Genomic DNA, 16903 nt, shown 5'->3' with positions numbered 1-16903 from the left:
CCATATATACTTAGGTGGATTCAATTTGGTGCTTTTCTTAGACGACATAGCAGGGATAGCAGGGACTTTAGAGTGTAATATGGTTTAGATCATACTGTTCTTTGTAAAGTTAATGGTTGGATTAAAATAATAGCATATGGGGTGTCAGATGTGGGTAGAAGATAGATTTTCCTCAACATAAGAAAACTTCGTTGAGGAATTTCATCAAACAGGTTACGAGCATTGCAATTATTACAAAAATAAACTTGTCAAATGGATCACAGAAAATTTGTCCAATGGATCAGCGACAATTAAAATGTTCTGAGCAAGATATATGATCATAACCAGTTTGCAGCTATTACCAAATTAAATATGACTAACCAAAAGGGACTACAAGCACCTAATACCTAATTACCGAATTGATTACTTATACCTCGGCCTTATTCCTTGTCAAGTATTCCACTATCTAAAGAGGCAATTGCATCAGTTATGATTATGTAACCAATAGAAAGACGAGAGCCTGTCCTCTTACAAAATACAACCACCTCTTTAAAGCACTCGTCGATGGATTTGCGGAATCATTACATTGTATGATAACCAAAAACACGTTGAAAGTTGAAGCAAGTCCTTTGTCTTCATAACTTTTTAACTATTCCTGCCCAGCCCATCTATAAGCATTAGGTGTGTACCCTTTAGAAATCATTTCATGCAGCAACTCCTCTGCCTTCACAATTTCACCTTTCTTGAACAACGCATCAATAAGAATGTTATAAATCATAGCATCGGGCTTGCACCCTTTGGAAACCATTTCATGCATCAACTCCTTTGCCTTCGGAATTTCACCTTTCTTGCACAAACCATCTACAAGAATGCTGTAAGTCACGACATTGGGCTCGTACCCTTTGGAAATCATCTCATGCATCAACTCCTTTGCCTTCGGAATTTCATCGTTCTTACACAACCCATCTATAAGAGTACTGTAAGTCACGACATTGAGATCGTGCCCTTTGGAAATCATTTCATGCATCAACTCCTTTGCCATTGTAATTTCACCTTTCTTACACAACCCATCTATAAGAGTGGTATAAGTCACGACATTGGGCGCGTGCCCTTTGGAACTCATTTCATGCATCAATTCCTTTCCCTTGGTAACTTCACCATTCTTACACAACCCATCTATAAGAGTGGTGTAAGTCACAACATCGGGCCCGTGCCCTTTGGAACTCATTTCATGCATCAATTCCTTTCCCTTAGTAACTTCACCGTTCTTACACAATCCATCTATAAGAGTGTTATAAGTCACGACACTGGGCTCGTGCCCTTTGGAAATCATTTCATGCATCAACTCCTCTGCCTTGGCAACTTCGCCGTTCTTACACAACCCATCTATACAAGTGGTATAAGTCACGACATTGGGCTCGTGCCCTTTGAAAATCATTTCATGCATCAAGTTCTCCGCCTTGGTAACTTCACCATTCTTATACATCCCATCTATAAGAGTGGTATAAGTCACGACATTGGGCTCGTGCCCTTTGGAAATCATTTCATTCATCAAATCCTTTCCCTTGGTAACTTCACCATTCTTACACAATCCATCTATAAGAGTGGTATAAGTCACAATATCAGGCTTGTACCCTTTGGAAATCATTTCATTCATCAACTCCTTTCCCTTCGCAATTTCACCTTTCTTGCACAACCCATCTATAAGAATGTTATAATTCACGACATTGGGTTCGTATCCTTTGGAAATCATTTCATGCATCAACTCGTTTGCTTTCGGAATATCACCTTTCTTGCACAGCCCATTAATTAACGAGTTGTATGTAATAGTATCAGGTATAACCCCGGCATGATGCATCAGTCTATACAAACCAAATGCTTTAGCGAGTTGACCCGCCTTACAAAGATCATCTATAACAATGTTGTATGTGATAACACAAGGTTCACACTGACTGCCATGTTTAACCATCCTGAAAAATAACTGAAGGGAAAAACCAATGTTGCCCTTGGAGCAAAGACCCTTGATAAGAATGTTATACGAGATGACATTAGGTATACATCCCAACTTAGGCATTTTGTAAAGAACAATAGCTGCAGCCTCACTTGTCCTATTCTCAGAACAAAGACCCTTGATTATTGGACCAAATATCACGGCCTTAACCGTGTGGTTCTCTTTGAGAAGCCTTCCGAGAAAACAAAAAGCTAGGTCGAGACGATTCGTTTCGGCACAATACCTAATCATGAGACCATATGTATAATCATCAGGACTAATTCCATCAGTTTGGGTTATAAGGTTGAAGAAGGAATAAACGGCCGGGTCAGAGTTTCGAATCAAGGCAGCCAGGAGCGCATTGAAAGGATGGATTGAGGTTGGAGGATTCTTGGAAGACATCAGACTGTGATAATGTTCAAGGATATCTTTGTAATGAGAATTAGTTGCAGGGGGTGTATGGCTTAGTTTTGGTTTGTTGTTGCTTCGGAGGGGTTGAAATTTGAAATTGGGGATGGCATAGCAGCAAAGACAGAGGTCACTGCGAGAAATTGAAGGTGAAAGGGAACAGAGAGAGGTGAGGGACAGCACCGGCATCATCTTCTTCTTCTTCTTTTTTCTTTTTTTTTTTCTTTTTTTTTTGTCTGTGGGTTTGTTTGAGCGTTTCTTTCTTTCGAATGACAGCGCACGGATGCGAAGATTGAGATCGGGAATGAAAGGATCAAAACAACTTGAATTAATCACTTATTTTATTATTAACATCTCCATTCTGGGCCGACTTTTCTGGCCCAAAATCACTTCTTTTAGTTAGTTTAGGTGAATGGCAGAGTTTGATTTATGTTGAAAGTGCTTCAAGTGGATTTAGATTCTCTGAGGCAAGGCATCTTGTTAAATAACATGTTGCTAGACTCTGACAAACATTCTGACAAGTTCAAATTAGAAAATGTATAAAAATATATTCTAATTTCTTATACGAGTAATGGAGGAACGAAATATCAATCTCAAAATGACAATCTACATCAGGTTTGGCTGAAGTAAGGTTACGAGTAATCTTGATGGTGCTGCTTTGGCTTCATGCAGTGCACAAATAATAAAATTGAAATGAACAAATATATGACTCGTGTGTTGAATGAAACCAAAATAACATTGTCAATTTCTTTATCTAATGCACTACAACATGTATATTAGATATGTTAAATTCCGTATTGATCCAATTTAATTTTTCTTTTTCAACGCCGATCATATACGCGAAGCTCGTGAAAGAAGTTTCCTCATGAGTGTTCACGTTACGTTCATTTTTAAATATATCCACTTCGAGTTTTTTTTTAAATATGTTGTTTAAATATTAATTGGAATAATTAGTTTTAATCTAAAAGTAGTTTATATATATATATATATATATATATATATATATATATATGGTGAAATTAGGATCACGTTGTTGTGTACGTATTTGTAAAGCAAAAAACTTCGTCACGCAAACTACATTTTTTTAAAGCAAAAAATGTAGAGATTAAGTCTACAAATTTCATTAATACGAACACCTACACATCTAATATCAAGGTTCTGAATAACACACTATAGCATTTTCAAACTATAAAAACTATGATGTTATAGCGTGCTATTTCACAATATAACATCGCTATATGAACATAGTACTATTTTTTTAATTGCTCCGCTATGACACAATAAACACTACTTATTAAATCTTTGTCTAATATTAATTTGTTTTACAAGCTCTAAAGGCTCCCTTTTAGAAGGCATAAACAAGGTAGAGTAAAAAGTAGATGAAAGATTCATGCCATGCAAGTGCATTTTACTACGTGACCGATTTTAATGGTCTTTTTGTGTTGTTAATATTGTGGAACAATGTGTGCTGTGTAGGGATGGCAAAAAAAGTCCAATTGGTCCATCGGCTCGGTTTTACTTGCTCGGCCAATCCTTTATCTAGTCGGCCCGACACTGTGATGGGCCGGGTAAGGGTGGGTCAACAGACTGGGCCGAATCTGAGCTTATGTCGAAGTCCACAGGCAACCCATGGATCTGTATGTTAAAAAATAAGTAGACTAGCAGCCTTTATTTGCTATTAAATTATAAATTATTTTGTTGCTCCAATAGCAAAATCACTTTGTTATTTGTTATTAAATTATGAATTTTTTTTTTCATTAGAAAAATCACAATATGAATTATTTTGTTTTTTGTACGATTCATTTAATGTGGTTTAATAAGGATGGGCCAGTGGATATGGACGGGCTAGGCAGGCCCATGGGCTAGGACAAGCATGGGCGAGCCGGGCATAGATTTTCAAGCCCATCAGATTGGACTGGGCAGGTGGGCCATCATTTTTTAACAGGCAAGCCAGACATAGGCTTAGTAAAATACCCGTAGGCTGGCCCATTGCCATCCTGATGCTATACTCTAAACATACTTTATTTGCTTCTAATGGCCATCACACAAATCTTAAAGTGCATCGGATCGAAACCATCAAACTCAAATTTGTTTCTAATGGCCATCAGCCCCAACCTTTCTTTATTTTTTACAGATTTCAAAATTGCCATGTCCTCTTAACTTGTTTGTTGATTTTCCTATCAATAATATTTTTTTTAATAAGAAAAATAATTATATTGGCAATTAATTTTTTTTTCACAATCATTGTCGAATTTATAAAAATGATAAACCCTTCTCCCTAATTAAAAATATTGTATCAAATTTGACTTGATCTGCATAGTTAATTTTTCAAATTGATGTTAGATGATCGATATCATTGGTTTTTTAAATTGCACAAATTATTACATGCAACCAATCTTAGTCCCTAGTTTTACGACAATAATTTGAGTTTAATATTGATCAATCATGTCAGTTATCATAAATTATCAAGTAAATTTTATTGTCAATATAAACAATCTCTTTTAAAATAATAACAACTTTAATTAAACTATCAATCGAAAATCGGACGCTGAAAACCTTTATACGACGTCAGCAAATAATATCAGCAACTAAAAAAATGGGTCTCGTAATGAGTCATATCATATGCATGCGATAAAAAATCATATAAATTATTATATGTATATGACTCATTAATTATGAGAGAATCAGTAGAAAAGTACTTCTATTATTAATATAAAAAGACTGGGATAGACACTTAGATCCACAATTTCAATTTTTCATCTAGTAGAAACTCACAATTAAACCATACAAAAATCAACACAGCCGGGTTTTAGTTTTATGGGGGAATGTCTTTTTTTGAGAACCAGGTAGCAGCTACTAGGATTACATAATATAAATTTGTTTACAACTTCTAGATTCTAATTTCATAACTCTCAATTTAATACACAACTTCCTGCACTACCACTTTATGGAGGAATGTCATGTATCCCCTCAAAAGTTTCAATATTACATGTTTCCTCCTCCAAAATTAATAATTACATATTTATCCTTTCAAAGTAAATACTCACATATTTGTCCAATTCACCATAGTTAACACCATTCTGTAGTTGATGTTACATTGAGATGCAGCTGAGGTGTACTTTGCACAATTAGAATTTATTTAGGTTTTTATGTCCTTAAATACAACAAAGACGTAAGAAAATTTGTTTAATGTTCCTACTAATTCTTTTTCATTGCTTACAATGATTACTTGAGTTCAGCGATATGTCTAGGGACTAAGAAGGATAGTGAGGAAAAATCATCCAGAAAAGGACAGTGGTTGATAGAATAAATTGTATGTTCTTAATTAATTGATAATTGTTGGATTGGACTTTGTATATGGTGAAATCCCTTTCTTGCTTTTTTTTTTTTCTTCTATCTTTGCCAGATTTGGAAAATTATTGATGACAGGGGTACTTATGGGAATCCTTTTGATTATCATGCCTTAAACCTAATTGATTTAAGGGGTGTTAGAAATTTAAATCCAGCTTAATGTTGGGTTGGAGTTAATAAAAAATGTACTGGGAGTTGATATTAACATTATTATATTAGTGTTTGATGCATAAAAATGAAATAGAACGACTTCAGAAATCATTTTTTTCTTACAATTTATAATTTTCTTGAGAAAATGGGGATCAATTTGAGAAATAAACCAGCACAGCTCTCCATCCACATTGGCTGCTCATTATTGCACACTGGTTTACTTTTGAAAGGGTTTTCCTACATTGTCATTAAAGACAAAATTTAGTCTAATAATACAATTTAAATCATACTTGCTTGCATTAAGCCTCAACACTGCAATTTTTTTTGTTTAGTAATTTTAGTCTGTGTGCTTGATTGCAATAAAATTGAAGAAAATTAGTAGTACAGATTTGAAATTGAGGATATATAAGAGTAGAAAAGTGTGCTATGATGGTTTCTGACCACCGGTGCCAGTTCGATATCAGCCAGTTATATCATCTGGTACGGTGTACCAACCGGTACCCGTTTTTGTCGTCAGTCATCTGGTACCAGTAAGTTAAAGTGTATGCTAATACGGGTACACACTCATGCACTAGGCTCAGCCATTGCTACGAGCCTATGAAATTGGATTTTACCTGAAATGCATTTTTATATTTTGTTTATGAATCTCACAGGTTTGGTTGGTGTTGGGACATTGTTACAGGCTAGGAGTTGTGATTTTCAAAAGGTTGATAACTTAGTTTATAGACAATTTTTATTCAATATGTAAACTAATATTTATATGATTGGGTACAGTTTTTGTTGTGTTTTGTTTTGTTATATTACCAACAACTCATACAACATATCATCATACAACCTGGCACCTATCAAAGCCCTGAAGAAAAAGCTAGAATGCTTCAAAAACCTGGAACCTTAGGTGTAGCAAGGGCATACAAGAAGAAAAAAAATAATGTTAAGGAAGTTCAGATGGAGTATTTGATAATTTGAAGACACATGACCCATTGTCTTTTAATCATGCTGAGGCAGTTGTTCTTGCAGCTGGGGTTGAAATGATGAAGGTCAAGGGAATTCTGGCTATTTGAAACATTAGGGAATGAACTTCTGTCTCAAGGAATTTTTTTAACTCATGGAATATAGAACGCACATAAAAATTATAAGCTGGAATGTGAGAGGATTGAATGAAAGAGACAAGAGACTTGCGGTTAGACAAACTTTCTTCTTTGAAAAGCCGGACATAATCTGTTTACACGAGACAAAATTGGATGAAATCAATGATGTCATGAAGAAAGAAATTTGTGGGAGAAGATTAGGGGAAGCAGTAATTTTAAAGGCACAACACACAAGAAGGGGGATCCTTATTGCATGGAGACATAGAAGATACCGCTATATCACTTATATTGAACACATATATTGCCTCTCTGTTCGATTGATAGATTCCTTCACAGGTGCTGAATTGGTAATCATTGGTGTTTATGGACCTTCAAGGCCGGGTTTGAGAGAAGGGTTTTTTACCGACTTAAGGGATGCAAAGCCGATAGATGATTGTTATTGGCTAGTTTGTGGCGATTATAACATAACCATTCACTCTGATGATAGAAACAGAGAGCACTCGGATTGGAGGGGACCTCTACAGTTCTCGAACAATCAGTGAACTTGAATTAATGGATATACCTATGCAAGAATTTTTTTTATAAACCATAAATAATTAAATGAATTTTACGGAACCAATACGATTACTTTTTTTTTTTAAAAACCATAAAGACCGGACGGTCCGTCCGGTCTCACATCTGTTTAAAAAAAAAAAAAAAATTGAGACTGAACGGTCCGTCCGGTCTCAATTTTTTTTTTATAAAGCACAAATTTTTTAAATTTTTAAATTTTTGTATTAAAATATTAGAAATGTTGAATATATTTCTTTGAAAATAGATGACATACAATATAATTTGATTTATTAGAAAGACTGCAACAAATAACCCGGATCAATATTTCTCAGATCGGGTTTTTCGCGGCTGTAAGAAAAATTAATATATTTCTTTATGTGTTATTGAAAGAAAATAAAAATACTTAGATTCTGAGTTATTGATCCCGGTTCAAAAGTCACTTCTAGGTAATCCAGAAAATATTGTGATCCTTCTAGTACATTTAATTTATGAAAAGTTGTATTTATTTTTGAAAAAAAATAAAAACTTTAAGTTATTTAATGATTATTATTAAAAAAGAATTCTCAAAATAGATACAACTTTTTATAAATTAAATGTCCTAGAAAGATCACAATATTTTCTGGATTATCTAGAAGTGACTTTTGAACCGGGATCAATAACTCATAATCTAAGCATTTTTATTTTTTTTTCCAATAACACAAAGAAATATATTAATTTTTCTTACAGTCGCAAAAAACCCGATCTGAAAAATATTGATCCGGGTTATTTGTTGCAGTCTTTCTAATAAATTAAATTATATTGTATTTCATCTATTTTTAAAGAAATATATTCAACATTTCTAATATTTTAATACAAAAATAAATAAAAAATTTAAAAATTTCTGTTTTATAAAAAAAAAAATTAAGACCGGACGGATCGTTCAGTCTCAATTTTTTTTATTTTATAAAACAGATGTGAGACCGGACGGTTTGTCCGGTCTTTATGGTTTTTAAAAAAAAAAGTAATTGTATTGGTTCCGTAAAATTCATTTAATTATTTATGGTTTATAAAAAAAAATTCCCTATGAAAGGAAGGAGGTTTACATGGAGTAATGCAAGAGAACAACCATCGATAGCCAAGCTAGATTGGTTTTTACTGTCTACAAATTGGAGCCTTTTGTTCCCAGATTCTACCCAAAGGACACTACCAAATTTTTCTTCGGACCACTGTCCAATTTTGTACAAGGCTTCAACCAATTTCAGAAAATCCAGCGTGTTTCGAGTTGAAAATTTCTGGTTGCAATCCGAACAATTCAGAGATTTTGTGCGCAGCAAGTGGACAGAGATGCCGACAGCTGAAAACCCTACTCAGCTACATAGGAAAATTGTGACCATGCAACGGGAAATAACAGCTTGGACGAGACATAAAATTGGCAATATCAAAAGGCAACTAACTGTTTGTAGAGATTATTTCGAATGGGTGGACGAAGTGCAAGAAGTAAGGGTTGTCACTGATCTAGAAAAACTAATCAAGGCGGTTTTAAAGAAAAGATATACTGAGTTGTCAAAATTAGAAGAAAAAATGTGGAGACAATGTGCTAAAATCAGATGGGAGAAGGAGGGTGATAAGAACTCAAAATTTTTTCATGCTTACGCCTCAACATCAAAAAGGAATAATTTCATTGGAAGAATTGAATACAATGATAGAATGTGTGCGACCCAAAAGATGAAGGCTAGAACTTTTTTCGATTATTTTGCAGAATTAATGGGCAAAAATTGGCAGAGCAGCACCGATATTGATTGGTCAAAGCTGTATCCAGAAGCACATAATTTAACAACTCTAGCAAGACCAATAGAAGCTGACGAGATATTACAAGTGATTGTGCAATGCCCCAACAATAAAAGTCCAGGGCCCGAGGGATTGACAAGTGAGTTCTACAAGGAATTTGCTCATGTGATGCTACCTGATCTCATGGCAGTGTTTACAACGTATCATAGTAGATATCAGTGCCGAAGCAAAGTGAGCCAATTTGCTAGTTTTCTCTTGAAAGCTGGATCCTTGCGTTGCTTTAGCAAAAATAAGGACCTTAGTCATAGGGTGAAAAAACAGGTTGGGGTTTTTAACTAAAACCCGGTTACAAAACAGTTTTAAAAAGGACTCAAACATCTTGTGTCTTGGGAAATAAAATTTGAAGATCAAAGATACCAAAATAAATTAAAATGAACTACTGGCATACTCAGAAGAAAAAGCATCTAAATACCCCAGGTGTCTGAACCTATTCATTTACTACTATTTACCAGTAATTGGATAGCAGCATGTACCATAATTTGGTTCATCCACCTGTAAATAGAGTGGGAAAAATGGCACGGTGGAGCCGACTCCGTCACGGAACGGCATGGTTACGGCATGAAACGGCACGGCACGTTTGTCCGATACATGCTGTGACTGGCGTGTTCCGTGTCGCGACCATTCGCATGCCATGACCTTCTTTTGAAACTTTGGCACAGCACGGCACGTCACGTCACATGAAAGATCTAGTCACGGCACGGCACATCACGTAGTCACGCGAGTCATGTGTAATTAAGACCATTAGATATTGATTAAATTATGGTTAAATGGTCACGGCATGTTTAGGCACAGTGTGACTCACGTGTCGTGACCATTTGCGTGCCGTGACCACCCCTTGATATTTTAATCACGGTACGGCATGGCACGTGAAAAATTAACTTGGTCCCGTCACGGCACGGCATGAGACCAAAGTCACAGCACGTTTTTTCCACTATGCCTGTAAGCATTAATTAATTCCGATTCTGCCCCTGTACTTTAGTCTAATTAAGTTATTCCATTGTAGTTAGGCTTCATCAAGCAGATCATCCATATGCAATTTTGTAATATGAAAAACTTAAACTCCAAAGAATCATTGATATATTGTATTGTATCAGAAAATTTTAAAAGTCGGTACAGCAAGTTTCAAAAACACAATTGCAGTACCTGATAAGTGTTTTAAACATACAAAATGCTAATATGGCCAACCATAATCACAACCAAAAAAATGATTACATATCAACTATTAGACAGTCAAATGCATGGCATCACACGGCTTCAATAAAATTCTAAGTTTAACTAAGAAATCAGAGATCCATCAAATTTTGGTCATCTAACATTCATTGGTGTACTGATTCTGTAACAGACTTCTCGTCTTAACAATTTATGTTTGCATAAATAAATGAAAGTGATGTAACTACAACTATATAAACATTCAAAGTTGAAGATACACATAATAAACATTAAATAATTGGCATGCCAGATGAAAATTTGGAGACAAGTGTCTAAATTTCATTTCAATAGGCAGATGACATTAAACATTAAACATTGATCTCTAACAATCGTATGTGAATACAGACATTGGTTTAATCAGAATTCTGGGGCAAATACCAGAAAGTTAGTGCTGACATGGTTCAATCACAGAGAATACCTTGATTGGCTCTTTTTTTTTTGTCTTTTACTCATTCCACACTTCTTTTGTAGTTCTTTTTTAGTTTCCTTCTTTTGTAATATGAGACACCACTGGTGTCCATAAATGAAAATCTGAAAATTTGGAGGCTTCTAAAAAAAAAATACAATGATCTCCCATCTAGGTCTCGAGGAATCACTGGCTGGCAGCCAATTCTACGTAATCAACATTGTGCGGAACAAATAGAGAGAGAGGCGATTCAACATCCCATGCCATATCGGATAGGGAAGAGAGAAATCTGTGAGTGGGGTGGCGGGGAGAAATCCATGATTTTGCATTGGAGCGGGAGGTTTGATGCCTTGGAGAGAATCTGATGGAAAGAAGGGAAAGACCAAAGAGAGAAAGGAAGGGTATAATCGTCAACAGATATTAATTAATATTGTAAAATAAATTTCAGAGTTTTAAAAATATTATTTAATTACCTTTGAAGATATTTGAAGTATTATAGAATTAGATTGGACAAATACGTTAGTTTTTACAATTTAAAGAATAAAAATGTAATTACTGATTTAAAGGGAAAAATATCTAATATTGAAACTTTTCAGGGGATATATGGCTTGACTTTAAGTGGTTTCTCATAGTTTCCATTCACACAGAACACCCTATAATTAAAAATCCAGGTTTTAACAAAATCTGCATAGCACTATGTGCAAAAACAAAAATGTTGTATGTATTACTTCATACAATTGTGTAATTCATTATCAACTAAGAAAGGTACGTTTCCTGTCCCTTGTGATCACAGTGAATTTTAGTATGGGCAGTCTACAATTCTTCTCTATAAATAGCCAACGTCAATACAAAACCTCATTGTATATGTACATTCATAACGTTAAAAAAATAGCTTCAAGTATAAATGCATTACACTAAAAATATGTTAAAGATAATTCGAAACGGACACCAAAAAAAGTTGATTATCCACTAGTAATTAATAAAATTTGGTAGTAAAATTCAATTAATGAAGATAAAGAAAATGTTAAAATCAACATTCCAAATGTAAATAATTTTTTTTATTAAAAAAGCAAAATTGAAAGGGGATTTTCTAGTTCTTACTCGAGTGCAATCGCCAGTTGCTAAAGACCCCCAGAAAACCAAAAAAGAAAAAAAAAATATAAAAGCATCGGAGACGAACCCTTTCGCGACCGGTGCCCATAGTCTTCTTCAACCGGTTTGGCCCGGTCGCTAAAGGGTGCCCCTGAAAAATCCGCGCCTCTCTCTCTTTCTACTCCCGCATTTTATATCTAGGTTAGCCCAAAAAAACAAAAAAAAAAAGCTACGCCGCCCACGCCGCTGGTCCGTATCTGCTGCACGCCAAACGCCCCCGCCACACGCCGCTAATCCACGATCTCCCAGTTACGCCCCTTCTCGCTCTCCCACTCATGCCGCTTCTTGCTCAGACATGCTGCGCTCTCCCAGTCGCGCCTTGCCTCGCAATCGCTCAGCACAATCGACGAATTCAGGTAACCCTAGATCTCACTCTTTCTCTCCCTGCTTGCTCAACCGATAAACACCGATCCCTTTGTGTCTCTCTTGACTACTCTCCTCTCAATAAATACTATCAATGTCTTCTCTCATCTTTCTACAATCCCCCTATTTTCTCTAAAATATATAAAAAAAAGAGAAGGGCAGAGCTCTCTAGTTCGCTGTGATTAGCCAATTTTAGGTAATTGTCTATATATATTATCTCTTTTCAGAGATTCTTTGAATCACAATCAGTGCCTAAATTTATCTGGTACTTTATATCTTTCCTGTATTTGTTGATTTATTTGACAGTAAATCTGGTTGCTACTTGAAGTTTTACATGGTTGTATAAGCTTTGTTAAAACTTTGGGTTTGCTTCCAATATCTCTCAAATCTGTAGCTTTACCACAAATCGGAATTTCAGATGGCATATGCATGACGAATGGGAACGGTTTTTTTATATAATATGGGCATAGATACTTTTTAAATTTCGCATGTTTACATGGAATTGACCTATTCATGCTTAAATCTGTAGGTTGGTATTTTTGTTTGGAGTTTTGCTTGCAATAAATTACAGCAGCAGTCATGTTGCATAAATTTAAGAATGGAATTACCAAAACAATCAATCCTAGGCAAGATTATAGGTATTGTATACTCAGTTATGTTTAGTATGTATAGAATAATTTCGGTCCCACTGCTGGTAGAAGATGCATTTTCTTCAACTTAAGAAAAGCTACTTCATTGAGGAATTTCATCAAACAAGTTGCGAGCATTGCAATTATTACAAAAATAAACTTGTCCAATGGATCACAGACAATTAAAATGTTTTGAGCAAGATGTATAATTATAACAAGTTTGCAGCTATTACCAAATTAAATATGACTTAACCAAAAGGGACTACAAGCACCTAATACCTAATTACCGAATTGATTACTCATACCTCGGCCTTATTCCTTGTCAAGTATTTCTCTATCTAAAGAGGCAATTGCATCTGTTATGACTATGTAACCAATGGAAAGACGAGAACATGTCCTCTTACAAAATACAACCACCTCTTTAAAGCGCTCATCGATGGATTTGCAGAATCGTTTCATTGTATGATAACCAAAAACACGATGAAGGTTGAAGCAACTCCTTTGTCGTCATAACTTTTTAACTATTCTTGCCCAGCCCATCTATAAGCATTAGGTGTGTACCCTTTAGAAATCATTTCATGCAGCAACTCCTTTGCCTTCACAATTTCACCTTTCTTGAACAACGCATCAATAAGAATGTTATAAATCACAGCATTGGGCTCGCACCCTTTGGAAATCATTTCATGCATCAGTTCCTTTGCCAATGTAACTTCACCTATCTTACACAAGCCATCTATAAGAGTGGTATAAGTCACGACATCGGGCTCGCACCCTCTGGAAATCATTTCATGCATCAACTCCTTTGCTTTCGTAACTTCACCATTCTTGCACAACCCATCTATAAGATTGGTATAAGTCACGACATCGAGCTCGTACCCTTTGGAAATCATCTCATGCATCAACTCCTTTGCCTTCGAAATTTCACCTTTCTTGCACAAACCATCTATAAGAATGTTATAAGTCACGACATTGGGCTCGTACCCTTTGGAAATCATCTCATGCATCAACTCCTTTGCCTTCGGAATTTCACCTTTCTTACACAAACCATCTATAAGAGTGGTATAAGTCACGACATCGGGCTCGTACCCTTTGGAAATCATCTCATGCACCAACTCCTTTGCCTTCGGAATTTCATCTTTCTTGCACAAACCATCTATAAGAATGTTATAAGTCACGACATTGGGCTCGTACCCTTTGGAAATCATCTCATGCATCAAATCCTTTGCCTTCGGAATTTCACCTTTCTTACACAAACCATCTATAAGAGTATTGTAAGTCACGACATTGGGCTTGTACCCTTTGGAAATCATCTCATGCATCAATTCCATTGGCTTCAGAATTTCACCTTTCTTGCACAAACCATCTATAAGAGTGTTGTAAGTCACGACATTGGGCTCGTACCCTTTGGAAATCATGTCATGCATCAACTCCTTTGCCTTCAGAATTTCACCTTTCTTACACAAACCATCTATAAGAGTGGTATAAGTCACGACATCGGGCTCGTACCCTTTGGAAATCATCTCATGCATCAACTCCTTTGCCTTCGAAATTTCACCTTTCTTGCACAAACCATCTATAAGAATGTTATAAGTCACGACATTGGGCTCGTACCCTTTGGAAATCATCTCATGCATCAAATCCTTTGCCTTCGGAATTTCACCTTTCTTACACAAACCATCTATAAGAATGCTGTATGTCACGACATTGGGCTCGTACCCTTTGGAAATCATCTCATGCATCAATTCCTTTGCCTTCGGAATTTCACCTTTCTTACACAAACCATCTATAAGAGTATTGTAAGTCCTGACATTGGGCTCGTACCCTTTGGAAATCAACTCATGCATCAATTCCTTTGCCTTCAGAATTTCACCTTTCTTGCACAAACCATCTATAAGAGTGTTGTAAGTCACAACATTGGGCTCGTACCCTTTGGAAATCATCTCATGCATCAACTCCTTTGCCTTCGGAATTTCACCTTTCTTACACAACCAATCTATAAGAGTATTGTAAGTCACAACATTGGGCTCGTACCCTTTGGAGATCATTTCATGCATCAACTCCTCTGCCTTGGTAACTTCACCATTCTTACACAACCCATCTATAAGAGTACTGTAAGTCACGACATTGGGCTTGTACCCTTTGGAGACCACTTCATGCATTAACCCCTCTGCCTTGATAACTTCACCGTTCTTACACAACCCATCTATAAAAATGGTATAAGTAACGACATTGGGCTCGTGTCCTTTGGAAATCATTTCATTCATCAATTCCTTTCCCTTCGTAATTTCACCCTTCTTGCAGAACCCATTTATCAGAGTGTTATAAGTCACGACATTGGGTTTGCACCCTTTGGAAATCATTTCATGCATCAACTCTTTTCCCTTCGTAATTTCACCCTTCTTGCACAACCCATCTATAAGAGTGTTATAATTCACGACATTGGGTTCGTACCCTTTGGAAATCATTTCATGCATCAACTTGATTGCCTTCGGAATATCACCTTTCTTGCACAACCCACTAGTTAACGAGTTGTATGTAAAAGTATCAGGTATAACCCCGGCATGATGCATCAGTCTATACAAACCAAATGCCTTAGTGAGTTGACCTGCCTTACAAAGCTCATCTATAACAATGTTGTATGTGATAACACAAGGTTCACACTGACCGCCATGTTTAACCATCCTGAAAAATAACTGAAGGGAAAAACCAATGTTGCCCTTGGAGCAAAGACCCTTGATAAGAATGCTATACGAGATGATATTAGGTATACATCCCAACTTGGGCATTTTGTAAAGAACAATAGCTGCAGCCTCACTACACCTATTCTCAGAACAAAGACCCTTGATTATTGGACCGAATCTAATGGCATTACCCTTGTGACCCTCTTTGAGAAGCCTTCCGAGAAAACAAAAAGCTAGGTCGAGACGATTCGTTTCAGCACAATACTTAATCATGAGACCATAGGTATTATCATCAGGACTGATTCCATCTGTTTGGGTTATAAGGTGGAAGAAGGAATAAACGGCAGGGTCAGAGTTTCGAATCAAGGCACCCAGGAGCGCATTGAAAGGATGGATTGAGGTTGGAGGATTCTTGGAAGACATCAGACTGTGATAATGTTCAAGGATATCTTTGTAATTGGAATTAGTTGGACGGGGTGTATGGCTTAGTTTTGGTTTGTTGTTGCTTCGGAGGGGTTGAAATTTGGAATTGGGGATGGCATAGCAGCAAAGACAGAGGTCACGGCGAGAAATTGAAGGTGAAAGGGAACAGAAAGAGGTGAGGGACAGCACCGGCATCATCTTCCTCTTCTTCTTCTTTTTTTTTTTTTTTTTGGTTTGTTTGAGAGTTTCTTTCTTCGGAGTGACAGCGCACGGAGACGATAAAGATTGAGATAGGAAATGAAAGGATCAAAACAACTTGAATTAATGACTTATATTTTTTATTAACATCTCCATTCTGGGCCGACTTTTCTGGCCCAAAATCACTTCTTTTAGTAACTTTAGGTGAATGGCAGAGTTTGATTTATGTTGAAAGTGCTTCAAGTGGATTCAGATTCTCTGAGGTAAGGCATCTTGTTAAATAACATGTCGCTAGACTCTGACAAACAATCTGACAAGTTCAAATTAGAAAATATATAAAAATATATAATCTAGTTTTTTACATGAGTAATGGAGGAATGAAATATCAATCTAAAAATGACAATCTAGATCAGGTTTGGTTGAATCCCTTACAAGTTACAAATAATCTAGCTTGATGGTGCTGCTTTGGCTTCATGCAGTGCACAAATAAATAAATT

General features: G+C 36.1%; 3 protein-coding genes across 3 annotated transcripts; 1 reads left to right on the top strand and 2 right to left on the bottom strand.

The window, feature by feature from the left end:
* Window positions 1-137: 137 nt before the first annotated feature.
* Window positions 138-2669, bottom strand: LOC144560167 (uncharacterized). Its single transcript, XM_078309352.1, has one exon. The coding sequence runs from the start codon at window positions 2567-2569 to the stop codon at window positions 629-631; it is 1941 nt and encodes a 646-aa protein (XP_078165478.1). The 5' UTR covers window positions 2570-2669; the 3' UTR covers window positions 138-628.
* A 5911-nt stretch (window positions 2670-8580) lies between these two features.
* On the top strand, window positions 8581-9624 carry LOC144564174 (uncharacterized). The gene has a single exon (XM_078313756.1). It carries the CDS (start codon window positions 8581-8583, stop codon window positions 9622-9624), a length of 1044 nt encoding a protein of 347 aa, XP_078169882.1.
* A 3650-nt stretch (window positions 9625-13274) lies between these two features.
* On the bottom strand, window positions 13275-16518 carry LOC144560149 (uncharacterized). Its single transcript, XM_078309329.1, has one exon. The coding sequence runs from the start codon at window positions 16404-16406 to the stop codon at window positions 13626-13628; it is 2781 nt and encodes a 926-aa protein (XP_078165455.1). The 5' UTR covers window positions 16407-16518; the 3' UTR covers window positions 13275-13625.
* Between the last annotated feature and the right edge of the window lie 385 nt (window positions 16519-16903).

Source organism: Carex rostrata, chromosome 1 (assembly GCF_964058835.1).
Source record: "Carex rostrata chromosome 1, lpCarRost1.2, whole genome shotgun sequence".
Classification (NCBI taxonomy): domain Eukaryota; kingdom Viridiplantae; phylum Streptophyta; class Magnoliopsida; order Poales; family Cyperaceae; genus Carex; species Carex rostrata.
The sequence above is the reverse complement of the archived record's forward strand: the minus strand, read 5'-3'. Positions and strand labels throughout refer to the sequence as shown.

What these genes read in the sequence shown, in the direction of transcription:
- LOC144560149 (XM_078309329.1), bottom strand. Translation starts at nt 16,406, where the DNA reads ATGATGCCGGTGCTGTCCCTCACCTCTTTCTGTTCCCTTTCACCTTCA.
- LOC144564174 (XM_078313756.1), top strand. Translation starts at nt 8,581, where the DNA reads ATGAAAGGAAGGAGGTTTACATGGAGTAATGCAAGAGAACAACCATCG.
- LOC144560167 (XM_078309352.1), bottom strand. Translation starts at nt 2,569, where the DNA reads ATGATGCCGGTGCTGTCCCTCACCTCTCTCTGTTCCCTTTCACCTTCA.